The sequence below is a fragment of the Netta rufina genome, assembly GCF_964035555.1.
Source record: "Netta rufina genome assembly, chromosome: Z".
NCBI classification, from domain to species: domain Eukaryota; kingdom Metazoa; phylum Chordata; class Aves; order Anseriformes; family Anatidae; genus Netta; species Netta rufina.
This window is the reverse complement of record NC_140126.1, coordinates 55,334,617-55,361,809: the sequence shown is the minus strand read 5'-3', so window position 1 is coordinate 55,361,809 and position 27,193 is coordinate 55,334,617. Positions and strand designations below refer to the sequence as shown.

Sequence of the window (27,193 nt, the reverse complement as noted above, 5' to 3'; positions counted from 1 at the left end):
TTTGTTTTGTTTTTTACAGAGTGTTCTGAAATGCATAGAATTGCTTTATTCTAGAGAAAAAAAAAAATAAATCAGAAAAATCTTTTCAGACTTCCAAATGTTTTCACTTTCCTCAGGACAATAGTAGGTCATCCTGAGATCTACATAATTGGCCAAATGAGATTTTTTACTGCCTCTGAAATCTCCCTGGCTTCCTCTTTACATCATGGATATTTAATATTTAAAGAATCAAGTGGTATAGCCAGCTAGATACAGCACTGCTTTGGGGAATTAAGAATGGCTTGAAGGTGTATCAGAATCTCACTTGTGCCATGCCTCTGTGCACAAAAGTAACCAGGCTCCTGATAATGGGTATGTGGAATAGCATTACTGTCGCTGATCTTCTGGGGGTGAAATGATCTTAATTATTTGAAGGGTAATCAGAATGGCAGTATATTAATCAATTTAAAGAGCCCTGACAATTCAGTCCTAGTGGTATTCAAACCGTGTTCAGGGAAAAATACACCAGAATGGCTTAACTTACTACGTTTTAAAAGTTGTAGGTGGAAATACTGTGAAGATACAAGCTTGGATTTCTTCTTACCTGTTTTTTGACATATCTGTCTTCAGTAATACTTCCTGTATTGTGATGTCTGTAGCATTTAAAACTGCATGTGGACTACTCCTCTCAAATATTTTAGCATTATACAGAAGATGTTCAACTATGAGCTATGCAGCTATGGTATTCTATAACATACAGCCCTGAACAGGGACTAAAGTCAGGATCCCTAGCAGGAGCTGCAGCAGGGCTTGTCTGTACAAATGTGCATGTATTTCAGCTGGAGAAAACTTGAGCAGAAATACAGTAGCCTCAGGCTGAAAAAGACATTGTGTCTTTCTCTGGCATCCTGGGGACTGTAAAAGAATGCAGCCTCTTCTGTTGAAGAGGGCTTAGAATTAACATCTCTCAGCTTCTGGCTGGTGATGCGCAGAGAAGTCATGAACTCGTTTTTCCTCAGATGTCTCAGAGATATAAGGTTCATGGAGTTATGTATACAGTTCTTATTGGTGCTTCATGGAGGTGGGATCTGATTAGGTCCTTTCTGCAAGCAGCATCATCAAGAGGGTGAAGGGGGCAGTAACACAGTACAAGCTCCATCGTTGCCTCAGCAGGGTAGAAAATACATTTGTTTCTCAGAGAGAAATGCAGAAGCAAAGCATATGCTTATTCAGGAGTAAATATATGTTCCAGTGAGGGTCATGACAATGTTATTTAGTTCAAACGTGAGCTGAGTAGGTTATTGTTTAACAATATCTTTTCTTATATTTTCTTGTATTTTGCAAGACCTCTTAAATTGTTATGTTAGCATTTGAATATAAGTGGGCAAATTATAGTGTTACTGGAGTTTCAAATGAACAATCATGTAAGAACACGTATAAAATACATTTACAAGAAAAAGATATTAAGACTAGTTGTCTGAAGCCTCTAAATATGGATATTATTTGATATGGATATGCAGCGCCATTGCTGGTGCTGTAGTCATGTCAGGGTCTCACTGGAGAAATCCATGCAATCACAAGATTTCCTTTTAGGAACCAGCATCTGTGTGACAGTCACATAAGTGCCCACCTTCCAACCTGCACTCTGCCACAGTACTGAGTTTTCAAACTTAAATTGGAAGCATTTTAGATACTTCCTGTTGCACCATTAAAAAATAGCTGACAACTAGGTAGCAGAAGCAACAGCTGCCTAGTAGCCATGAAGTTTACTGTAGCCAGCTCCCGTATCTGTACAAATCGTGCCACTTCCAACTTATAATGAGAAGGTGTTTCACTCGTGACCCTTTTCCCCAGCCCAAGCAGAGCTATCAGCCAGCATGGTTAGAAATAGTTGCCAGAAATAAGGTTCCTCATCTGCAGTGCTGCACCTGTGGTAGCTGTGCTGAGAAACATACACCAATCCAACAGCATTCTGTTCACAGTCCCACTTGAAATACTCAGTGGCAGCTCAAGCGAAACTGTGTAAATTAGTCACTGTCACGTTTAGGCATTAAAAGTGGAATTAGTAATTTATATTAATCACAAATGTTTCTCCAGGTTTTATTAACAAGCAGATTGGCTGCCAAAGTGCTCTCTGGAAGACATTTTTTTCTCCCAACTGCCATGCAGAACAAAACAGTTATTATGGGCATTTAGATAAAGATTAACAGTTTCAACAATTCATTTGAGGAAAAACGTATTTTACTATACATTCCACTTCAGCGCAGACTGTCACTGCCAGCGTGATTTGTCACCTACTTGATAAAATTATACAGTGGAGACACAAGATGGTGTAATTCATTTTAAGAATAGAAACAGGTTAATCAACAAAGCTGAATGAGATTAAAATCCTAACCAGATCCACGTTTCATAATTTTTGGGCAAGTCCAAATATCCAATAAGATAATTAAGAATACAACCATTCTAGTACTTTTTATTTAATTTTGAATCTGTTTTTCCTTCTTTTCTTCCCCACACCACCATGCCTTTAATTTCCTCAAGATGGTTTAATGTGCCCTGTTTACTTCTCCTGGAAAAAACAGTCTAAGTGACCATTTAATATTCTGTGCATCTGCAAGTAGTCCTCTGGAATACTGTGGGAGCTGTCCATGAACTCAGTGCAGGGTGTGAAGAAATGACTAGAATGATAAGAAAGAGGTCAAAATGAATATTGGAGGTTTTAAAAGAAATGCAGAGCAAACTGCCAGTATGACCTTCACACTTTCACGTGTTTTGTACAGACAAAATCCATTTCCTAGCATACTACCTTTTGAGCTTATCATGTTCCAACAAATTAAAGAACAGACATGCTATATTTTATTCTGTTATAGCTAGTTCCTTTTTTTCTTCCATTTTTGCATTTTAAGATGTTAGAAAATGAAGCAAATCAAAACACAAGTTTGCTACAAAGGAGACAAACAAGGGTTGAAGGAGAAAAAAGCTCATTACAGAGAGATTAGAAAATTAATTGATTGGTGGCTCTGACAGCTCCCATTGGATGTCTAAGGATCCTGTGGAAAAAAAAAAAAAAAGTATAGTCTCAAACATAACATTTCTTCCTATTATTTTTTCACTTGCATAGAGAGTCCTCTGAAGCATCATTAGGTTCCAATTATTTTCAGTGAAATATTTCACAAGAAAAGGGCATGATAAAATCAGTAGAGGTAGTTTTATTCCCCTGAGAAACTTACTATGTCTAATATTCAAACAGTAATAAAGAACTAAAGAACTAAGAATACTCTGTTGAGCATCAGACTTAAACTGATTTCAGCAGGGGTGATTCTGTCTCACTGAAGTTTTGGAACTCCTGTGACACAGTGCTTAATTTGTTCCCTCCTTCCCCAAAAATTAGTATGGGGCAACTGATGTATTCAGCAGGGTCTGAAGACTTGATTGGATCCATGGCTTGCTATAAGCATTTGTGAAACTTGCAGTGAATCTATTCAGTGAAGGATCTATTGCTAATTTTCTTTTCCTAAGGGCACATGTTTGTTCAGAAGTACTGTTCTTTCAAGAAAAACAAAATGTTTGCAGCAGTGCTTAATTCTCCACTTACTGACCTCTCTTCTTGTATTTTTCATATATTTTTTAAGCAACTATGTGTATACAGATTGTATGGTCTTATATATGCATATGTATATAGATTATATATATAACAGTAATGTGAAAAAGTCACATACTGTTTAAACTTTTGATTAAAAATAATCTCTTTGCATTAAAGGCTTTAGCTATTGTGGTTATATATATATATATATATATATATATATATATATATATAAAAAGCTAATTTTGTCAAATTAAAAACATGAATAATTTTGAGTCCATTGAAAAAATCAAATGTTTGTAGTATAAGTACCTCCTGAGAATTTAATTGTTCTCTCAGTAGATTATCACTCTCCTCCCTGAGCTGAACTGCCCAATTGTTTTTTCTTGTCCTCAGTACAGCGTAACCACAGTACTAACACTACATGTCGCTGACTCTTTACTAAATGAGAATGATGAAGATAAATTCAGTCTTAGCTGAGAGATGGGACTGCTTGCCATGCTGCTCAGGATAGACATGCAACTATTGTCCCTTTAGCTTTCCTTCCCTGCTGTGCATAGTTCCCTTCCTCTTCTTCCTGGTAAATGGATGTGCATTAGAGGAGACACATTCCCACTGAAATCTTTGCTATTGAAGAAAATGGCAGAAGGAGCCATTCTCTACAAATGTGCTCCAACACATTTCCATAAGGAAATATGTGAGCTTTTTAGAAAAGAAACATTTTGGTTTGCAACCCAAATTCTCTGAATGCAAAATATAATTTATTCATTTTTACTGGACTTTCCCAAATTATATAATATTCCATATTATTGCTGCCTCCTTAACAGAGGGAGGGTAGTTCCCTTTCCAGTAGCCTTGCAGTTATCTGGCACCTAATTCTGTGGAATGGATGACATTTGTGGTAAGGGGTGATCTGAGGGTCCTGTGCACTCACAGACCCTTGAACTGCTCTCTGCCCAGCCACATCAGCTGCTGCATTTCATCAGAAAAAAATACTCATTACTCAATACTCATAATTACTCAATGCTCAATACTTATAATCCAAATTACTGAATGTCTTCTGTGTTTTGCACTGGTCTAATGGATGTACATCAAGAGTTAGTTTGGGAAAAGGCCTTATAAATGGCTATCTGGGGATAATATTTTTAATATCATAGTCTATCTGAGAAGGGATATTTCTGCCCAGACCTTTCGTATTTTAGTAAGGTAGAGAATATCTTGAGTGAAAAATAAAAAGAAGGTTCTGGGGAATTTGATCTCAGACTTACATGGCAGGCAGAAAAGGAAGAGAAAACTTTGGAAATTGTATCAACTCTGAAGATGAGGACCAATGTGCTTTAGAAATGTGAATTAAAATTATGTTTTTGGTACCTGTGTGAGTATGGCTGAATTTTCACAAGGAGGCACGCCATTCTATGAAGTGCTTTTGAACAGCATATGGTATTCCAAGTGCAAAATCTATGTGCTAATCTATACTACACCCTTATAAACACGAGTTGAAATTACAAACACGTGCATTCAATGAAGTCATCATTGAAAACCATGCATAAATAAAACAGCTAACAGAAAGTCCCATGAAATTGCCCTAGCTCTTCAGTAACTGTACATCAGGCTGAAGAAGGAAGACCCTGAAATGGTAGCTTTCTGTGAGGAATTAAAAAAGATTGTAAAAGTAACTTCTTTTCCTGCGCCATTTCATACCAAAATGGTTTTGTTTTTAATTTACAGGCATAAATAACCCACTGATAGTTTTGTTTCAGATTTGAAATGTAAATTGAGACTATGTACATTGAATGCTAAAAATGATTTATCTGAGTCACTTTAACTGGACTTCTGAAAAACAAAACAAAACAAAAATCCTGTTTCCAGTGCATCTGCATTTGAATGGAGTCATTATTTATGCTTTACGGGACTGACCTGAAATATACCTGACCATACACATTTTCAAAAATGAAAAATGAAACACCTAAAAACAGGATAAATACAACATGCACAAGTTACTGTATGAAAATTGCACATATGCTTCTTCAGTCCTGTTCTGGCTTGATCCCAGTCCAAAAGGAGGTAAAATAAACAGGTTGAGTGTTACAGGCCATATGTCAGAAGTGCTTAGCATTCCCAATTAGAGTCATAATTTTAGAAGTACTTAGCTGTCACTTAGGTATCCAAATAGTTGGACAGATTTCTAAAATGCTTTGCACACGAAGCACTGAGTTCTTCTGAATATGTGATCTCTGTTGCGCATTGTAAACATCTTGAAATACTGTCAGTAAGTTCTTCTGCATGTAATGTTTGTGTTTTACCTTTTTTTAAAAAAAAAAATGCAAATACACAATTCTCATGAACTCAGGAACTTTCTGCTCACCCATAATCACAAGCAAAGATTGTCTGGTATTGTTAGCTGTTCCTTCCTTTTAACACAAAGTGCAACTGTTAGCTTAGAAACACATAAAAGAGTGATTGTAGTGTTGATGTCGATGGAAACTGACTTGAAAGTACCAGGTTTCTTTTACATTTAACTGGTGTTTTAAACAGCTATGTCTCAAGAGCAAGAGTGTGTCTCTATAGACATGTAATGCTTTAATCGTATGGAAGCAGCCTAGATGGGGAGACGAATAACAGGGACAACTGGAGCACTGGGTTGGCTTACCCTCTGGTCAGGTGCCATCAGTCATGCCATGCCCTCAGAGGTGGTGGGAGCAGGGCCTGTGGGCTGCCCTCCCTTGGTACCAAGGTGCTCAACGGTGGGCTTTCCTGTCAGGCTTTTGTCATATGTTGTGCAGCAGACCCCTCACATTAAGCTAACCTACGGGGTTTTGTTTTGTTTTATTTCACATTTTTTGTGAACTCATGGTTTGGTACTTTATCAGCAGTCATGTTCAAGGTGTGAAAATTTTAAAGAAAAATCATTTTAAAAACATCTTCATTATGAACTGCTAATGAATGTGACCTGTGGGTACAGCCCTATGAACCTCCTTTTCTCCCAGGCGAATGCACAGAATTCCTGTAATTTGAGCTGGTGGAGACTTGTCTTTACAAACACCATCACCTTTCATTGACAGTGGCTCCCACATGTCACTGTTCAGTCTTGGGCTGAAAGGCAGACCTAATGAAGGAGCTTTCCAGCCCTTGGTGCAGCTGTGGCACTTGTTCTCCCTGCTGTGCTGCACAGCGCACCAGCCATTTGTTGCGAAGTTCATATTTCACGCTGCAGGGAATTGAAATGATTGAACAGACAGGAGAAGAGTTTTATTTGCAGTAGCCTGTGTATCCCTAGACTCTGATTTGGCATAAAACATCTGCTTCATGATCTGTTTCAAGGCCAGTTCCCTTCCGCCAACAAAGGTTACGACTTCAGGCAAGCTGTGCCTTCGCTGGCAGGGGGAGATTTGCCTGAAGACTTGATTTAGTCAGAATCAAAGCATCCTGCCACAGAAATCCTTTTTTCAATTACTTCTGAAAAGGCAGCCAGACGGTAAATGTATTAACATATTAAATAGTAAGTAAAGGAGTCTGATGACTTCTGCTGTATGGGTTTTTGTGAGAAGTTGATATAAACAATGTCTGTGTATATGTGTGCACGCGTGGCTAGGAATAAACATTCACTATTATTCTGATAGTAAGAGATGTGACGGATACTCTACATGTTCCTGCTTCTCTCTGCTGCAAATGAGCAGAGTCAATAAGTACATCTATTGGTTTCAACTACAGTTTATGCATATTTTTAATTTGCAAAGTTAATTGGTGTAATATTGATGCAGCTTGTGTTAAAGTCCTAGGAAATAGGCCCTGCAAGATGAAATATTTGTGAATAAATTAATGCATTACATCTTCTTTGTATTCCTGGGGAGGACCTAATTTCTTTTTTTTTTTTTTGTCTCCTGCCAAAAGTCAATTTTTGAAAGACTGATACAGACGTTTTACAGAAGTGTCATCTTGATCCATGCAGCCATAATTTGAAAACAAATCTTTGTTCCTTCTTGCAATAACATAGTCAGCTTCAACCTTCATTAGAGTGAGCAGCATATTATCATCTATGTGCTTCACTGCCATTGATGCACAGTCTTTGCAACATATGGCTATTTTTCCTCCTCCTCCTCCGAAAAAATCCTTTCTCCAGCTTAAAAAAAAAAAAAAAAAAAAAAAAGTAATTGAATATTTGCATATCTCCAAGGAGCCATGTGGGTTAAACTCTGCATTCATCTTCTGTAGTTCTTAGGCCTCTTTTTGTTTAAGACTAAGAACTATTGCTTTTATGAAGTGCCTTTTTCTATAAAGTCAAAACCTCACAGCAGTGCACAGAAAGCCAGTGGTATAAAGGAGCTAAGTAGAGTCTTTAATAGAGAGAGCTAGGTTGTAAGTGTTTTTGTTCCTACAGAGCAGATAGATTTGGTTCCATCTGTTCCATATTCATAACAAAGGAGCTCACTTGCAGGAGGACTGACTTCCCGGGAGTAGCATGGTAATGATCTTTTCACCACAGATTGAAAGGATCTGAAAATGGTCACTTCAGCTCAGCAGAAAGCAGCCAGCACCGATAGTGCTTCAGACCTGCTATTTGTCTGCAGCTCTGTTTCAAGATGCATGTTTTTCTGAATAAAGCGAAACAAAAATGTAAACCTTGATCTCCCTCCCCTGCTCCCTGTGTTTGTCGTCCTCCTGAGAAGTTGGGGATGTTGTCTCAAACAATAATGGAGTGACGTGTTACAAATAGAGGGTCAATTTATCTTTATTTATTTATTTATTTATTTTTATCTTGTTATTAAAAGGCCGAAGTGAAAAATTATTTAAAGCCATTCTGAGTTCTGTTTCCTGTTTTTTTTTTTTTTTTTTTTTTTTTTTTTTTTTTTTTTTTTGTGATCCCATCTTTCCTAGCAAGACAGGTCTGTGAACGGGAAACCTGAAGCCCACAAAAAAAAAATCTTGTCTCTGCAGGATATTTCATACAGGGAGAACAGAAAAATGCAGATGTGTACCACTAACACTCTTACTTGGCTGAAGAACAGATTAACCAGTGACCCCTAGAAGGTGAACAGGAAGTTGTATGGTGATCTTAAAAATTAACTAGGAACATGGAACAGGAAGGATCCTTCTGTGTCACTGGCTCTGGCTGCACAGCCTCAGCCAGAGAGCATGGAACGGATGCAGGTTTTGTGTTGTCCTGGCTGGAAATCCTGCAGGGGTGTGCAGGACCCGGTGATGTGTCCCCTGCTCTGGGAGGATGGTGCCTGAGGCAGCTCAGAGACTGGGGACAGATGGATAGACACACACTGCAGATTTGGTGGTTCCCCACACCCCTGAGTGAGGTGTTTGGTCTCAGACTTTGTTTGTTGTCCTTTTCCTAAGTTTGGCTGGGAGTTTGTCTGAACTCTGCATGTTTTGCTACACTAACTCAAGGAGAAAATACATGCATTTTCAGTGGCTCTTTTCCTAAGGTAAATGGGACTGTACGCAGGCTTCTGCAGAGAAACTCAGTACGCTTTTGAACATGAGGAAAGGATGCATCTGATGCACAGTGGCATGCAGCTCTGCACAGGTACCAGAACTAGATCCAGTGCCTATGTTTCTGGTATGGATTAGCCATGGGCTGGGATACAAATGTAAGCAGATCCTCCTGGTTACCGAAAGCAGGACGGAGGATGTGTACTTCACTGACAGGATTGCTCTGGTGTGACCAGGTTTGAGGTATTTCCCAGCAGAGATGTGGAAACACAACATTAGGTTAGAGACATTGAAATGGAGCAGTGATGGATACTGTGTGGCTGAAAGAAGTTAATTAGGTGGAGGTTTTGTCCATCTTTTGAAGTGAAATCTGTGTCAGCAAGGAGGTGTAAAGTAAGTGGTCTTGTGTTATCCCATACTTTTCTGTATGCATGATCTTAGATACACATGGGAGGCACAATTAGTGTGGCTCACAACTTGATATGCAAGTTCATGGCTGGTTAACAGGCACAGAACATAGGAACAAGCTTGCGGTGAGGAGATGCTTGCTGTGATCAGAAAGTACTGGGTGAAAAATAGAGATGAAAGCATTCCTGGGAAAATTATTGGTGTCAAATGGGGACTTTTCCAGAAGAGCGACAGAGAAACACTACTGTTCTGAGAGAGCACTTGTTAGAGCATTTGGGAAAGTAAAATCTCAAGGAAGTACCTGTATGGCTCAACAGTCTGATGAAGTACTCACTGCATTCAGAAACTGGTTTCCAAACCATCTGGGCTTTTGAGTCCCAGTTATGAAAGAATGTACACATATATATCTAATTTTGAGTTCAGCTGGGAATGATCACTGGGAATAGGGCTAAACATCCTGTGGTATACATTAATTAAAAAAAAAAAAAGCACAGAAGGAAATAATTTGTGGCAGAGAAATGAAAGGTTAGCTGTCCCATGGGTGTTTCAAACTTTCCCACAGTCATAGTTATGACAGTCTACAGTCCTTTTCTGGCATAGGTGAGACATGTCAACTTCCTGATGAGGTAGCAGCTCTCCCTGGTGAGGCTGCAGCAATGCTTATGTAGGTTGGCCTTTTTCAAATATGGATTTAAAAGTATGAGTGTGACCTGTGGCAATGAACACAAACTGGGCAGGTGAAAGAAACAAGCAGAAAGCTAGAAGCTCAAATATAACTGCCATAGCCTGACACACTGGCCAAATTTCAGTTAATGATAAAACTTCAGTTTAATGTGTTCCAAAATCTTTCATGGTAAAGGTGACGAGTTAAAGGGCTAAAGAAATCTTTCTAAAGACTGGGAGAAAAATTTCTGGCACATATGGCAGAGTGATTGAAGGTCCAATAGTCCCTCTGCAGGACTTGAGCAAACTGGGAATTCACCTGATAAAGATATACTGTTATTAATATACTGCTGGCTTCTGTTATTTTATATGTACTCTACTAAGTCAAAACCTGGGACCCTGTCACAGTAGGTGTAATGAATCAGAAGATCTCTGCCCAAAGAATTTGCCAGAAACAGGCTTGAGTTGCAGTGGATTATTATGTATTTTACAAATTTCACCTTTTCTGCTTCATGCCTGTTTTTCATCCAGCTCAAATTTGGATTTGTCTGTGTAAAACCTAACTGTGTGCATAAAGACATTTTTTTGTAAAAGCTATGCTAAGCTGATGTTAAACTTTTACCAGTGGGAAAGGGCCTTCAGAAATATGTTGAACAATGGTATTCTCACTAAGCAGTGTATTTGCATACTTTCGGACATGCATGTACGTTCAAACATGTTCAAACCTGCATTATTCTCACTGTTTGCCTTCATTTTAAATAACAATAAAATACGGCCCACAGTCTATGTTTTTTTCCATATTTCTCTTGGGCCTAAAGCAGCTTGTTGCAGATGTCTTCCTGCCTTTACATCTCCCTTTGCCTCTCCCTCCACAAAAAGGACATAAACATAGAATTTTGTTGCTTTGGTTAGGTGAGTCAGCAGAAGTAACTTCTCATGTCTGTGTACTTGTCATACTCCTAGTGCAATACAACATCCATAATTATTTCTTTATTTTTATGAACTGACAGAATTTACAAGCACAGCATGGGAAGCTAGAAGGTTTCTATTTTTTTTAAGATAGTGGGAAGCCCATGAAAATGGAGTAGAATGGAATGCTCCTCTCAGCTTTAATTACAGTGTCAGCAGTGGTAAAGCTAGACAGGGGTAATATGAAGACCATTAAAGTATATGAGGTTTAGAAACATGATACACTACCCACAAATTCCATGTGAGTGAACATGTTGCTTTAAAGATCAAAAAGAGAAGGTCATTACTAACAAGACTATAATGTCTCTTCAAAGGATTTACTCATGTCTAGTTCTTAGAGATGGAAATTAGCAAAATGGATAGCCTGCTTGAAGAAAAACATTTTATTTCTAGTGATACCAAGGGAAAATCAAAGTGCAAAAGTGCTTATGAAAAGTATGAGGAGGATATACTTTTCTCTAAGTGCTCTATTTGATAGTATTAACTTGTTTTATTAGCAATTTACTCTAATATAGTCTTAATGTTGTACAATAACTGTATTTGTTTTTGTTAATGCCATTGAAAACGGTAATGAGATCTTAAGTTTTTATTTCATTCTAGTTAATAATAGTGTTGGTTTGTTGCAATAGAAATGTATGACATCAGTCATTTATATTGTGCTAGTGTGGAAATTTTAGCCCTTATTTTATGGTATGTATTTTTGCATTTATAAGTTTGCATTGATAAGTTTGCATATATAAGTTTGCATTTATAAAAGAGAAACTTTCTTATATGAGAGAAAGACCTGAAAATATTTAATGTGGGAGTAACCATATGATCTATTCTTCATCTATAGCTCCTTATATTTCACAGAAGCTATGTGCAACTAAAGTCCATTCAAAATAGGATATGCCTTTCATTTATCTCCAGCTGAGCTTTGTTTTTTGAGAAGAAACACCACAGTGGCGAGACAGGTTCTCTGGGAAGCTCAGGCTGCAGTTAGATGACAGCTTTGCCCCACTTCATAAACAAATGTAACTGCTTTTACTTTCATGAATAAATAAATAAATAAATAAATAAAAGTCTTTGCAAAGCACAACTGAGCTAGGGTCTTGTGTTTTTTCAGGGTTTGGTTCAGAGGAACAGCTCAGATAGGTGTTTTTTTGTTTGTTTGTTGTTTTTTTTTCCAGCTGAAATGTCTGTTTTTCTTCTGAGGGTTTAAAGGATACAGGCATTGAGGTGATTTTGCATTTTCCAGGACTTGGCAACCTGGGAAGACAGATAATATATCATGAGTTTGGACTGAATCCAAAGTGGTTTTCTCTGCCTCATCTGAGCTTCTGCTCACCTCTGCAGGTGCCCAGTTCCATGAAGGGCTGAGCTTTGGGGTGTTTTGAAGTTTTGCACTAAAAATATGTGGCACCAGCCAGGCCAGTGACAGGGATGTCTTGTCGTTACATCTAGGGTCCTTCTTGAGGCACATAAAGGGCTAAACAAGTTATGTCCACTAAAAGAGGAAATACCGGTCAAATGGGCCAATTTATACTAGAATGTTAATACTGGCTTAGTTAAACTGGAAATCCATGGTTTATACCTCTCTTAATGCTGGAATAGGTTTCTTTTCTATGTCTTTGATATGAAATCTACTTTCATTCTGTGTAGCCTACAACAAGATATATAAACTGAAGTGGATTATGAACTTCAAGAAAAGCTTATATATTCTTCTTGGCCAGCCAGCTGCAGTGGGACGGTTGATTCAGCATTAAGTGCTAATGCAGAAACACTGACTACGTATTACTTTCTTCCAACAACTCACTAAAATAGCATTGGTATGACAAGTCATTTATCTGGTTATTTTCAGGGCACCTGAAAGATATGGTCGCTTATGACATAATTCATAGTAATCCACCATTTTTGCACTAGTGCAAAGATAGGACAAATTAATTATACTACATGAGAAAATAAAGGTAATATTTCATGATGTTTGTTGTGCACACAGCTTTCAACAGGTCTTTTTCTCCATTGCTGTGTACTCTGTGATTTATAAATATATCCCTCTGTGTATGCATACATGGATACACAGAAACATTACATGATTGCTTTTAGCTTTACTTCGTACAGATGTACTTGAGCATGCAGGAATAAAGCAAAATGTGCATTTGTATTATGTACCCTTGTAATACTTTGAAACTTGTAATATTTCAAAACTTAATTTGTAAAGACTAATATCCATAGTACTTTTGCATATATTAAGCCATAGGCAGTATTAGCTGTGACCTTGTATCTGTTTATGTATTTATTTACTTATTTATTTTCCTCAGTAGGTGATTTTTCTTAGTTTTCAAGGGTTGTTGGCAATACTAGATGAGGTTTATTTCCAGGTGAGATTCTCTCTCTGTCTGGTAGCTTGAGATTTCTGAATATTTAACATGCTCTGTAATTTTTGTTTGCAACCTCATCCTAGAGATGACTAAATATAGACAAAGTATTAGTGGTAGACAAGATCGTTGGCAATAGTAAAGGCACAAACAAATTTAGTCACAATTTACTCAGGATATGTGTCTGATCACTAGATCTGAAAAATGAGTAAGTCATGGATGTTCAATATTTAAATTTGCCCAGGCTGAAGTCGTGTTTATACAGTCAGAACAAAACTCTTGTTAGTATTGGGAATGAAAGAACAGACAGGCAAAGACCCTTTTCTTAAGTCAAACTCAAGGGTTGGTGAAGGCAGGGATTTCCTTGGGACCACTATTTATCTGTTTTTAATTTTAGATTTTAACACTCACATGGAGAAAGTCATCTGTAAATCCTTTCAGGTAGCCTCTCTTTTAATTAATAAGTTTAAAGACCCCTTCACTGTCCTTAGGTATGGGTCTTACTTTATATATGCACACAAAGGAGATTTTTATTGATTCATTAAATTCTAGCTGACTTTTTCAGTTGTACCGTTTATGCAAATTTGTAACTTTTTTTTTTCAATCTACACTGTGAGAAGAATATTAATAACTAATTCTGCATTTACCTGGCTAATTTGCATACATTTGTGTTGTATGGTAAATCACATGAAAACCTACAGGGGAAAGGCTCAGCTCTTCTAACAACTAATAGGCTACTTTTTCTTTTCACTTGCACAAATTGAGAAATATTGCCTGTGGCAAACATAATGGAAAACTGCATTTTTAATGCGCTCACACATACTCAGTTCCTTACAAAAAACAGCAGATGACTGTTCTTAAAAATAAAACTTTCTAAAGCTCCATAGCTGACACAGGATATTGAATGCTAAAACACTTCTAGTTGGTGGAATTATGATTTGCAGGTTATACAAGGTTACCTGGATATTGGATTTGACTAATGGGAGTGGTATTGTGCCTGAAAGGGGCTGGAGGCAAGTCACAGCTGTAAATGTTTTCTCCTGAGGAGACTGTCTGTAGCCTACAGCACAAAACATGTGGAAGGCCTGAGTAAACATGAGTACCTGCTTGACAAAGACAGTGTCCTGTGTATGGGGTTGCTCTGTGGGTTTTCTTTGTGGTGTTTCCCCAGGTGATTACAAAAGTTCCAAGAGCAGTCCTTCTGACAGGGCTCTCAGTGTTGAGTGTTCGGTCCAGTTGCAGGCAACCTCAATTTGGTGTGCTGGGGAGAAATTCAAATTAATACTCTGTTGGCTTCCCAGCTTAGACCAATACGCCTGTTCAGTGCTTGTGGTTTGGAAGCACTTATCAGTGCCAGGAATGTGAATAGCACACAGAGGATGTGGGTAGTAGTCCATCTGCAAGGAACTGGAGAGATCTTGGTGAGATCTCTTGGATCTTCTCTACAAGGAAACCCTGTTTATTAGCCATCTGAAGAGAGAGCAGAAGAAAACATTCACTTAAAGGGCAACTGAGAGAAATCACAGCTCTCAAAAATACAGAGAGAAATGAACAGGTTTATCTCCACATTTTTTTCACACAGTGGTTTATAATCCTTCAAATAATATTACAAGTGAACTGGTAATTGAAATGTGAAAAACAAAATAATAAGAGAAATTATATTCCTTTGCCAGTGTACCCCCAGTTCTAAAATGAAGGTGCCATCTGAGTGACTTAGATAAATGAAGCATTATTTGTACTCTGAATGGTTCCAGTTTTGCTGTCTAATAGGGCCCATAGCGGATTGTGGCTTGAATATTAAGTATATTTGTAATGCTAAATGAGGATTTGAATTGCATTCATGAATTAATTTTTTATATCAGGACTTACATTTCAGTAAAAAGTGCAATGTTATAATTAGAAAGCTAAGAATGAATGAGGAGACAAGCAGAGAAAAGCGTTGATTACATGTGAGTATCAGTAAATAGGATGGATGGTTGAGACACTCTTTATATGCAACATCCAAATAATTTTCTCTTCAGTTAGAAACTGAGGCTCAAATAGGTGCCAGCCAAACTACTGCCTGTCTCAGGAAAGAAAATGCTTATTTGTGGCTTTTGTCACATGACTAGCAGGTACTGATAACCACATTACTATTGAAATTTTCATACCTTGTCTTTTTTTACATTTACTTTTTAGTTAGCCCACTTTTTAGCTTGATTGAACCATATCTGGATGACTCTTTTAAGGAGATTTTTGCAATTTGTAATTTGACTGAAAATCTGTTGTGAGAAAAAAACACCACTGTTTTCTGTGTATGCCACTTTTTGTTCTCTGATTGTGGCTCTCCAGTAGTTATTGAATAACTCTGCTAATTCTTATCAGGCTGAGAAAGGATGTACCTGTTATTTATATCTAATATATTAATAATATACCATGTGTTTTCTAACAGAAAACTGCTTTGGCATAGGCTGAAGGGAGATGGATATGTATATATAATTTCCATATTTAAATATAGCTAGCAAATACTGAAATATTTATGGTTTGGCTCTAGATGAGGAGAAAATCATTTTCTTCACTCACTTTCCTTACAGGGTATAAAAATGGTAGCCAGAAGTGGTTCAGAGTTAAGAAATTTTCTATTCTAATCTATCTTTAGTGCCATTTTTGGATCCAGCTTGGCTCTAGTCCTATGAGCAGTAGTTCACTGTGTGTTTGTTTTTTTTTCATCTGATGGATACAGAATTTTCACCTGAAGAATACAGAGATTATGACTTAAATTTCTTTTGAATTATGAAATTTTCCTTTTTTTTTTTTTTTTTTTTTTTAAAAGAGAGTGAAGCAGTTATTTTTTTATGATCATTAAGGTGTTTTAATATATCCGGTAATTTCAGAGAGATTTTAATGCATGTTTACTCCTAATCTCAAGACTTGGAGTAATTGTAAAGTATAAAATGTGATCTTCAAAAGACAGACCCAGGAGATTCTTGTGAAGTTGCTGGTAGGGGCAGAGTGGGTAGAACAAAATATCACAGGAATTATAATGAAATCATAGGAACTAGCAACACTGCAGATTTCTCATTCTGTGTTTCTTTGTCATTCTTTGTGACACAAATTAAACCAGTCAGACCTTTTCTATTCTAATATCATTCATGGAAAAAAAGAGGATATAACCTCTTCTGTTCCTTATAAGGAATCTTCTTTCAAAAGATTCTTTTTGTTGTGCAGCTAAGTTTCAATTGCTTTTTTTTTTTTTGCCTTTTTTTTTTCCTTGGGAATTTCAGCATTTGAAATGGAAACTGTTGCATGGGACAGTTTCCATTAGCATCAGAGTCTTCCTGCTCTCAGAACTGGCCTCTATTTTGTAGCTAATATCACCTTTAAAGGGGGCAAATAGAAAAGCCTTATACCAAAGCCTTAGAGGCTAACGTGGTTTTGTTCAGACAGGAGAATGAAATTTCTCTTTGTACAGGCCAAGAAAGGACGTCTTTTCTTATAGTATAGCTCATGCCAGTAGAATATAACAACAGCAGCAATAAGTTTAGCTGGGAAGGGAAATTTAACAGACCCCAGCTGGCAGAGAGCAGTTCTTTTTCTCCTTTCCAGAGTTCAGCAATGTTGCTCTCTTGCAAGCATGCAGGAGTCTCAGGGAATCTGTCAGACCTCTACTGCATTGGAAACCCACCTTTCTTGGAAAGTAAAACACCTTGAAAACAGTGTCCTTTCCTAACCTTAGGTCCTGAAGTCAAGACACTAGTTGCAGTCAGTTTGGTAGGAAATGTTTAGTTTGAACTGATCCCAGAATTTTTCATTTAAGCATCAGATTTTGTTAAATCCTAGCCACAGCATTACTTCTGCTTCAGAGAAAAAAAAAAAAAAAAAGTATTTAGGGTATTTAGCATCTATTCTTAGTAATATGCTAATATGTGCAGCTTATCCTGTCCTTTGTTTTGTTTTGGTCATTTGGTGTTCCTTTGTAGTTGTTACTCAAAACATTGGCTGGTAGGTCACCCTGGTTGGGAGTTTTGTGTTCTTTAGCAAACGTTTGTCATTAAAGCTACTTTCATGTGGAAGAATAGGACTTCAGACTTCAACTTGAGTTAAAGCTTCAACGTATTAACTTAAGAAAAAAAAAAAAAAAAACAAGTTTAATGAACACCCCTGGCTTTCTTTAGTGGACAACAAGTATGATGTGCCTAAAATTTAGCGATAAAAGATCCTGAGCTTGTTGCTGAAAAAGGAAAAATAATTCCTAGCTGTTGGCATCATAATCCAAGAGTCAGGGTTTTCATAATATAGTGGTGAAAATATTGCAGAATAAAGAAGACAGGGGATAGAAGGGAACAGAACAATACTGACAAACTGCAATAATGTATGAGAGAGCAGGATGGATGACATTAGCCAACCTGACTCTGCCCTGTGAGTGATACATCTGGACATACGGGAAATACTACAAATTGTCAATGTTTTTGTTTTAAGATGAAAAGGAGAAGAATGGAGGAAAATAGATTGCAGCCACCCAGATTGATAAACAGCTCTTAATTTCTCAGGAAGGCCAAAGAGATTGCACTGTATCACTTCGTCACCTTGTTCTTAGTCATTGAGACACATGTGAGAGTAGAACAAAATGTCACTTGATTATTTTTTCTTAATTATTATTATTCCCTCTGAAGGAGTAAAACACTGTGGTTAAAAAGGAGTCTTCCTAGTTCTACTGCAAGCATTGAGGGTACATAATTTCCTTGGAGAAGGAAAAAGCACTTTTTCATACTTATCACTAAAACCGTGTTAGTTTCAAGGAGGATGAATTAAATGTAACTGCTATGATTGCAAAAGGACTGCAGCTCATGATACAGCACATTATATGCAACCCTATGTAAGGAATGGTGACAGAAGAAGATTTAAGCAGAGGGCAAATTTCAAAATTTTCTCCCAAAGAACATTGCTAATCACTAGCTGTTGTTTGCTCTTAAGAGTGTGCAAATATTATATGCACATATAAACTTTATATGTACAGAACATTCATTTTCTGATTTTCCAGATGAAATATTATTTGATCCTAGCTATCGTAGTTAGTCAGTGCTAGTGCTAAAAGGGTGTGCTAATAAACACCAATGAGCCCAAACATGCTTGTTTTGTGGACATAAACAGCAGCATGAAAATGTCAAAGATAAAATGTGCCTTTGAATAAATGTGTATCATGATGTACTTCTGAAATAATTTCTGAGCAGGAAAAACTCTGTTGGTGATATAACTACTACATGTTCTCTAGTTTGGATAATATTGGAAATGCCATTTCCACCTTTATGTTAGCAATACGGTAATAATAGAATTCTTATCTTTTGAGAAATCCACAACTGCCTGTTTAGTCTGAGCAAAGCTGTTTGCATATACTCAGAGAGGGCCACAGAAAGGACACAATTTCCTGAATATAACCACAGAGTGCAAATATTGTGCCCTAAATAACACACCAGTTACTGTAAATGTCGGTAGAGGGAGTTTTTCTGACTTTGATTTAGTAAGAGCCTACAGCAAAGCCAGCTGTTAGCACTTCTTAACTGCTTGTCAGTGTGAAGGGGGGAGCATCATTTCTGCACACTTTTGTTTTGTGATTAAAAGAGGGAAATGATTTTTCAAGCACTTCCCAACAGGTGCAGAACCACAGCTTTAGTTCTGTTTGATTCTCACTTTGCTTCTTTTTTGTGTTCCTACTAAATCTGCTAGTTCTTCCTTGTAGGAAAAAGCTGATGCCTGCTTTGGAAATGTATCATCAAAGGCTACCAGAATTAATTTAAAGTTAGCTGAGGAGCTCTTCAACTGTGAGCTTGGCACATAGACAGAGTGTGTGTTGATACGTCTGTAACATACATATGTATGTAAATATTTTTAGCTATTTGTCATGAACAGGAACATAATGGAAAAACATGGATGAAACTGTGGTAATCAGAACAAATTAATTTTTGGATTGCCAGTCCAATCATCTTTTGTAAATCCAGACAGTTTTCAATAGTTTTCTGCAAAAGTCAACTTGTTCTGCCCTAGTGCATAGCTTTTTGGATGATAGAGAAGGCTTTGCAATGAAATAAAAATGACTTTAGGTGCTTCAGGCAGTATTTCAGGCATTTGAGGTTTTTTACAAGGGCACATACGAAAAAATGTATGTGCAAATGGTCTTTCACAAGTGAATATTTGCATGCCCAAGTCAGGTAGCTTGGCATGTTTGCCTGTGATTGTGTATTTTGAGACAAGCATAGTTCCTGAAAGGAAGTTTTCAGAGCAGCAGTTGTTTTTCAGAAATAAGTACATGATGATGCTAGACTTATATGTATGATCTTTTGTACAGTGCCAGACATCGTTTCCTCTTTTTTGTCTCCTCATACTGTAAATACTTTTCCAAAGAAATAGTTTGAATGGCAAATGATGGAGGAGGGCAGAAAGAAGGAATAAGCTGGTTGTTTGTTATGTAACATAGGGAATCATATTCTGACTAAAGCTAAATAAGAATTTTCTCAACAAAGTGGAGAATACAGAGGCTGATTTTGCAGTAGAATGTAGTTGCGTGTATTTAACAGGGTGTATTTTTAGTTTCATGGAGGTAAGTACGTATTTATATTTTTAGCATTGTCACCTTCAGTGTCATTTTGTCTTTTTTTTTTTTTTTTTCATTCCTTTATGGGTCACTGAAGCCTATGGCCTACCATTTCAAGACTAGCTTTCCTATAAATAATCTTAATTATTATAAAATGTAATTTTTCAAGGTAGACACATGCACTACAGCAGAAACCTTATGAAGCTCTCTCTTGAGAAAAACGTGGAAAGGTGAGAGGAGATAATGAAACATTATGAATATCATGTGCTTCACTTCTCCTATGGAAAAAAAAAATCAAAAAAGACATTATAGTAAAATCTGCAGTTGCTTCCCTGCTTTTGCATTATCAACCCACTTTGCACACTTGAAGTCCTTAGATGCAGAGGCTGAAATGTGTCCAACCTTTCAGATGAAGGGAAGATAAAGGGTGTTTGATTTTAGGACAAAGGATCATATGCATTTTCTCTCTCTTACTCTTTCACTTCTCTCTTATTCTTCTCCATTTACAGCTTCTGCAATCCCAGATAATGGAAGGAGATCCTGTCTAAAGCTTAAAGTCTTTGTGCGACCAGCAAGTAAGTTCTTTAGATTAAGCTTTTGAGGGTGGCTTTGTAGCGCATGCTTTACTGTGTGGTCTAGTTAACAGCAGTAATTTTTTTTTTCCATTTTTTTTACTGTTAAATCTTGTGTATCTGTTCTGTACAGCAACATTTGTGTTATGGTTTTCATCATATTTTCTTATCATTTTTCATAAGGCTTTATTTTAATTACATGGCAATTGCTAACTTGTTGTTTCTTAAACTGTTGTACCAATGGAAGACTACACTGGCATATGGATATGTGCCACAGACTTTAAAATATAAATATGCTTAATTATATACAGTCAATAGAGAGAAAAAAAGAGAGAAAAAAAAAAACAGAAAGTGGGGAGTTTAAGGGTGTCTCACTAACATATTTGGCTGTTATCTCTATTTTTGTTATAGACAGCTGTATGAAAACTATAGGTGTTCATGATCGTGTTTTCGATGTTAACGACAAAGTAGAAAATTCATTAGAACCAGCAGGTTAGTATGCTTAGAGAATCTCTTTTAAAAAATGCGTGTATCCCTCTGGTGCTTGAGTACTTTTTTCCTCTTCTCTCTGCATGCTTTGCATGGTATAACTGCTCTGCTTTTGCTCGTTTCTAGCAGTGCTAATATCACTTGTGATATATTTCCTGTCTCCTTACTTAATGCAGGGGAGGAAAAACGTTGCTTTTTCATTTATGCAGTTTAATAAAATACGGTGTGTGCCAGCATAAAATTTGATTGGTGTCATGAACTTGCTGGTCCATCCAAGCCAAATATTCAGCATGTTTAAAGACCACTCTAGTTTTTGACTGGGACCAAAGTCTTAGAAAGTAAGGGCACACTTCATGTGTTTTGTGATGTCAAAAGACTTTGAAAGAAATAGAACCACTGCTTGTTTAATGCTAGCGCATGACACAGGCATGCAGCTGATAGAGTTAGTGTTTAAGTAAGAAATTAGTCCTTTATATATATACATATGTGCATATTTTGTTAGACAAAGTATTGTTTTTACATGTGCAAACAAACACACACACACACCGATAAATGTGAATTTCTATCCTGTTCCAGAAAACTTAAGATATATATATATTTTTTAATCTGTGGTTGACTTTTTTTGTTTGGTTTTACTTTTTTTTTTTTTTTTTTTTTTTTAATTTATTTTAATAATTTGGTTTGTCATTTTTTCATTTGTTCCCCAAAATGCTGCCTTTAAAAATAAGAATAATACTTTCTTTTATACAAGAAAGAAATCCTTATCTACACAGGGAAAAGTTGTATTATCCTCCACCATCAAGCTGTGTGGGAAGTGCATGTGTATGTTTGTATGACTCAGGTCTATGACAGATAGGAGCATGTTTAACTCTAGGGGTGTGAGTAATCCCATCCACCTCAATGGGATGTCTCATGACATTAAAATTAGGTGGGTATGTAGGGCAAGCATGAGCAATAGTATTTATCTGTTTGTTTTATTTGTAACACACTGTTCACACATTGCTATGTTCAAACCTCAATAATTAAAAAGCACAGTTAAATAAACAAATGATACCATAAACATTACAAGTGTTTAAAATTTAGTATTTACCCTGAAGAACAGATTACCAAGATCTTTTTTTTTTTTTCTTTTGTCTTATGTTATTTGAAAGAGACTGTTCGCTTGGTTTTGTTTATTGTTGCCATTTATTTATTTATTTATTTATTTATTTATTGTTTTGTTATTTGCTGATTCTTTAACTAAAAGCCATTATTTAGGCAGAAGTATTAATAAGATTTCCACAGTTTGAATGATCTGCCGATAAATACACAGTATAATTTTATATTTTTCTTTGAGAGGGTTTTCAGAACTCACCTAAAAATTTTGTTTTTGAGAATCAGGGATGTTCTCTAAGCAAATATATATGCAAGATGAGTGCATTTACAGCAGAGATGCATTTGCAATTTTATTAACATTATTCACCTTCTACAGGAGGCATTAGGATGATCATTTCCCATCTCTAGGTAACCTATGAATCTAGAAACTCAGTGCACTCTTTTACACTTTTTGAATTGGTGCATGGGCTAATTGAAGTGTATTCCCCCTGGTACTGGTTTGCAAAAAAGATCACGTGAGTAATAAGCATTTGATCGTAGTGACCTCACTGTATATTCTTTTCAGCAGTACTGCTCACTTGCCATTGAATGGCTATACCTAGCTAGCACCGTCACAAAAGCATATTGTTAGAAAGCAGCAGGTGAAACAGAGAACCCAAATCATTCAAAGAGTATCCTGCAGTCTGAGATGAAATGCTGTTTTTGTTACCAGGGGGAGATAATACCCTTAAAGAGAAGGTTTTCATTCTGAACCTTTCAGGTATCAAAATGTTGACACTCCCAAGATCAGTGTTTATTTGCATTATTATTTGGACCAGTCACCATCAGATAATCAGTCATTCCGAGATCTACTAACTGCTGTCATGCTTTCCTGTTATGAGGTTGTTAGGCTTGCTGCTGCCCCAGTGGATCTTGTATGTAATCTGTAACATGTACTCACCTACCTGCCTCTTGCGCTCATCTTCTGCTTGTGCGCTCTCCCATGCCTGCCACCATCTTCTCCTGCAGTACACAGGAGAATGAGGAGGCAGGAGGATCACATTCAGCAGATTACTTACTGTGACCGCTCTTCTGAAAAAAAAAAAAAAAAAAAAAAAAGTGATTTTTGAAGCCTTATGATTTCAGTTGTTTTGCTCAGAAAGTTCAGAAAGTTGCAGGAAACTGATTTGTAGAGATCACTCTTCTTTCAGAATTTACTGAAGTAATCGTCCCTATTCTTGTCCACCCCTTCTGTCCCTAAAACAAAAATTGCAGCTGTGGAATAATTACACCTGATGCATATAATGTAAAGCAATGTGATCTGGAAAATTCATGGTTGTCAAAATAATTTTTTCTAATTACCGCTAGTATTCCCAGTCCTTAGCAGTGACCTTCCAGATCTTATTAATGAATTTTGTCATATTTGTCACTTGCCTTCATTGTTGAAAACAAACTCAAACCTTCAGCCTAAGCATTAAAGATTTTATAACCCTGCACCTCTAAGGAAAATCATATTTGTAAAGTGATTTTGAGAACTGCAGATGAAATGTGTGCTGTAATATATGAGCACAGACACCTTGGGACTGCATTGACAGAAAGCTCTGATGATTTCTTGTAAGGAGACCCTTAAATGAATTCCCCTGTGAAATGAATTCCCCTGTGAAGAGTTTTTTTTTTTTTTTTTTTTTTTTTTTTTTTTTTATGGCATCATAGAGGATTTCTACGTTTTTAATATAGGAATTAATCTTTTTAGTTTAGGACCTTTTTGGTTGAGATTTGTTAGCAGTACTCAGTGTTCCAGTCGTGAGAGTTGAGAGTCATAGAGAATTAGGATTTATTGCTGCTTCACACTAGTACTGCCCTATTGTGTTTTAGTCCTGACTCATGGATATAATTAGTAAAAAATGTTAACATTCAGTCTGCAAATTCAGACTTACTTGCAATTCTGTTGATGATGCAAGGGGAATGATGATAGTTCACATCATTCTCCCCTGTACTTTTAGTTCATCAGTGGTGAGTATATGTCTCCAAAGTGGGCAGAGCCAACTCTATGTATATCAAAGGAGATAGAGCTGACCGGTAGTACAGGGGTATCTTTTCCCCACACCTTCTTAGGGTATGATTTAATGGGGAAGTTGCTCCTGTGAAGTACTGTATTCTCATTGCAGTGCCACTGAAGCACAATAGTGTAAGTAACTTACAAGTGAAATACGGAACAGCTCTTGGTTCTGACAACCATCAGAACTAGCAGCTTTAAATAGCCCTTTCCAGCCTTTTAATTGTCCCTTTCTTGCAAATGTGAACATGTTCACAACTGATCAGTGCTTGCTTTTCACACTTTTGCATTGAATAGCACCAAGGACATGCTGATAGACCTGACACAACTGCAGCATCAGTGCTGAACAAAATGTGACGTTGCTAATCCAGTTTACTGTGCATCTCCCAGTGAAACTGGACTGGAGTCAAAGAGCCTGTTAACCCAAATAATGCTAAGTGCTCTACCTGCTTCTGTGCTAGGTGTCAAGGGTGTGAAGGGGATCTTTTGATCTAACTGAAGCTAAGTAACGTGGAAGGCTCCACACCAGTGTTGCCTGGTGATCCTGGTGCTGTACCTTCCACTTCCCATAGTGTCTTTAATTGGGATCACACAGTTCTCATCCACTCTAATCCTGGAAGCGCAATTTGTTGAGATGGGAGCTCTGAAACAAATATATCACAGGTATTTCAACACCTCTCTTAAAATGGGGAAGTTTATTACACTAAGTTGTGAGATACTGTTAATTTTCCTGGAAACTTAGGCATCCTAAAATAGCTTATGAATTCATTCTGAGGCCACTTCACACTTCCTTAAAAGGTTTAGCTCATTTTGTTCATTTAATACTAAGAAAATTCAAACACAGAGCTGACTTTTTATGGCAAGCCTCAGACAGATTGCTCTTAAATTAGTTAAACTAGATAGCTGTGGATATGGGGGATTTTGCAAAGAAAAATACCACACTTATAACAACACTAAAGTTGAATTTGAATTTACCTATATATATATATGTATATTTTTTTTTTGTTACAAGTTTTAGCTCTAAGGCTGATTTTTAATAAATAAATAAATAAATAAATAAACAGATCTTTATTTGGTGTAATAAAATTATCAGAGTGTTTTTGACTGTATTCTCCTCTGGTGCCTATACATAAGCATGTTTTCACAAACCAGGTAGTTATTTTTTCATTAGTTTTATCAGTACATATGTAAATTTGTATTTTGTGTACCATAAAAAGTAGTCTGCTACCTATGAGATTTTGGGATTGTGCCTGTATTGTATACAATCAGAGACTGTCTTAGCCCTCAAAATTCTGTTTTGAGAAAGGAAGACTCGTCTCATATCCCCTGCACATCCCAAAATGAAGTGTACTTTAGTGGAAATTTGATGTGTAGAAGTGGAATAAATGCTTGCACTTATGGGCTATTCTTTTTAATTCAGGAGCCAAAATCTGTAACTCAGGAATGGGGTTAACTTTGAAATTAATTCTAAGCACATGTAACTTCCTCAAGCCCTTTTGAAAATCAGGTGTTTTTATTTAGCTGCCTCACTATTGACATTGCTATCTAATAAACCATCCAAATCTGGAGCTACAGTATTTTCTTAGAGTAGGAATCTTTCATTCCTTAGTCTGCTGCAGTCAGACTTAACTTTCTGCTCCTCTGGTCTTCAGTGGGAGTTTTGCCAGTAAGAAATGCAGGACTTGGCACCAAGTTGGCTACATAATGAGGTATTACATGGTTGTGAAAGTCAATGACAGCACAAGGTTCATTGCCCTATTTCATAAAGGCAGTGAAATCTACTTGCAGTTGTCGGCTCAGTGAGAGTTTATTAAGGATGCAAAATCTCATTGGAATGTATGCTTTCTGTTTGAACAGATGATACCGTACATGAGTCAGCCGAGCCATCCCGTGGTGAGAATGCGGCACAGACACCGAGGATACCCAGCCGGCTTTTGGCAACTCTATTGTTCCTCCTGGCAATGCTTTTGATATTATAGCACAGTATGCTCCAGCAACCTGTCGCAGAAAATATCAGGGTCTTGGAACATCAAAGATCCACCTAACTGCTCATCCCAAGAAAGGGACTTTATTGTTTTTGCAGATGTCAAATTGTTATTTTTCCCTTTTCCCTGTTCTTCTCCCTTTTAGCCTGAACTCAGCAAAAATTTGAAGGGGATAACTAGCTTCAGCACCTGTCCCTACCTACCCTGTGACTTTCTTAACCCATCCATACAAATAAAAGGACTCCAAATGAAAATGCCAAACTATAATAGTGACACTAGTGATTCTTATTTTCCTCTGCATTCTCCTTTAAGAAGTCACCTCTGTTAGTTCACTGTGTCATCCGTGTGTAGACAAGGAAGAGTAGTGGCAGATGCAGTCAGTGAAGGATAAAGAAACTGAGTGAAAGCCTGGGAGAGTTTTCTCTCCAATACAATATTTATGCCTTCTTGTTCAGCACTGTAAGATGATCATGCAAGGCATCGTGTCACGATGTCAGGACTGGAGGGGAAATATTAAGAACAGATATAACACCATTTCCTCCAGGAGTTTCTAAATGAACAGGCTTCTGAAAGGGGAAGACATTGTTTCTTACAAACTGTCCTGAAACATCTTTGACAGTAAAATTCATGCTCACAAGTAGAAACGCTGTCTTTGGTGAGAGAAAGGGGTTAGTATTTAAAAATGTTAGCACACAGCAGGCAAGGTCAGATTTAGGAAACTTCACTGGGGGTGTGAGTGCCTCTGTTATTTCGTTTTAAGGGGATAATGCACACCGGATTATTTTATTTTAAAAGAAATCACCGTGGTGCTACAATTTTTTTCTTGAAATGCAGAGGCACCTTTCAGAATAAAGTGACCTTCCCCAGCGCTGACTTAGTAGCTGATAGCCTTGGATGCTGCTCTGGGTGTTAATACATGCTATGAGAGGACATCAGTGGCCAGAGGAATCATGTTTGGGACACAGGATCTCCAGTGTGCTCGATTTGTCTCTCCTGCAAGTTCCTCAGTCATGGGAATAAACCACAAGTAAAAGAAGCCAGAACAGTT

At 37.1% G+C, this 27,193-nt stretch overlaps 1 protein-coding gene across 2 annotated transcripts in view; it reads left to right on the top strand.

Annotated features, from left to right (window-relative positions):
• The window catches only part of EFNA5 (ephrin A5), a gene marked incomplete at its 5' end in the record, with an annotated part of 208,833 nt that extends 182,678 nt beyond the window's left edge, over positions 1 to 26,155 (top strand). The window contains 3 exons of one of the 2 annotated variants that reach the window (XM_084304986.1): positions 20,479 to 20,544; positions 20,953 to 21,033; positions 26,018 to 26,145. In XM_084304986.1, coding sequence (XP_084161112.1) covers positions 20,479 to 20,544; positions 20,953 to 21,033; positions 26,018 to 26,139 — 269 coding nt within the window. In that variant the 3' untranslated portion in view covers positions 26,140 to 26,145. Of the gene's footprint in view, positions 1 to 20,478; positions 20,545 to 20,952; positions 21,034 to 26,017 lie in introns of both variants that reach the window. The other variant, XM_084304987.1, reaches the window with a different exon arrangement.
• Positions 26,156 to 27,193: the final 1,038 nt, after the last annotated feature.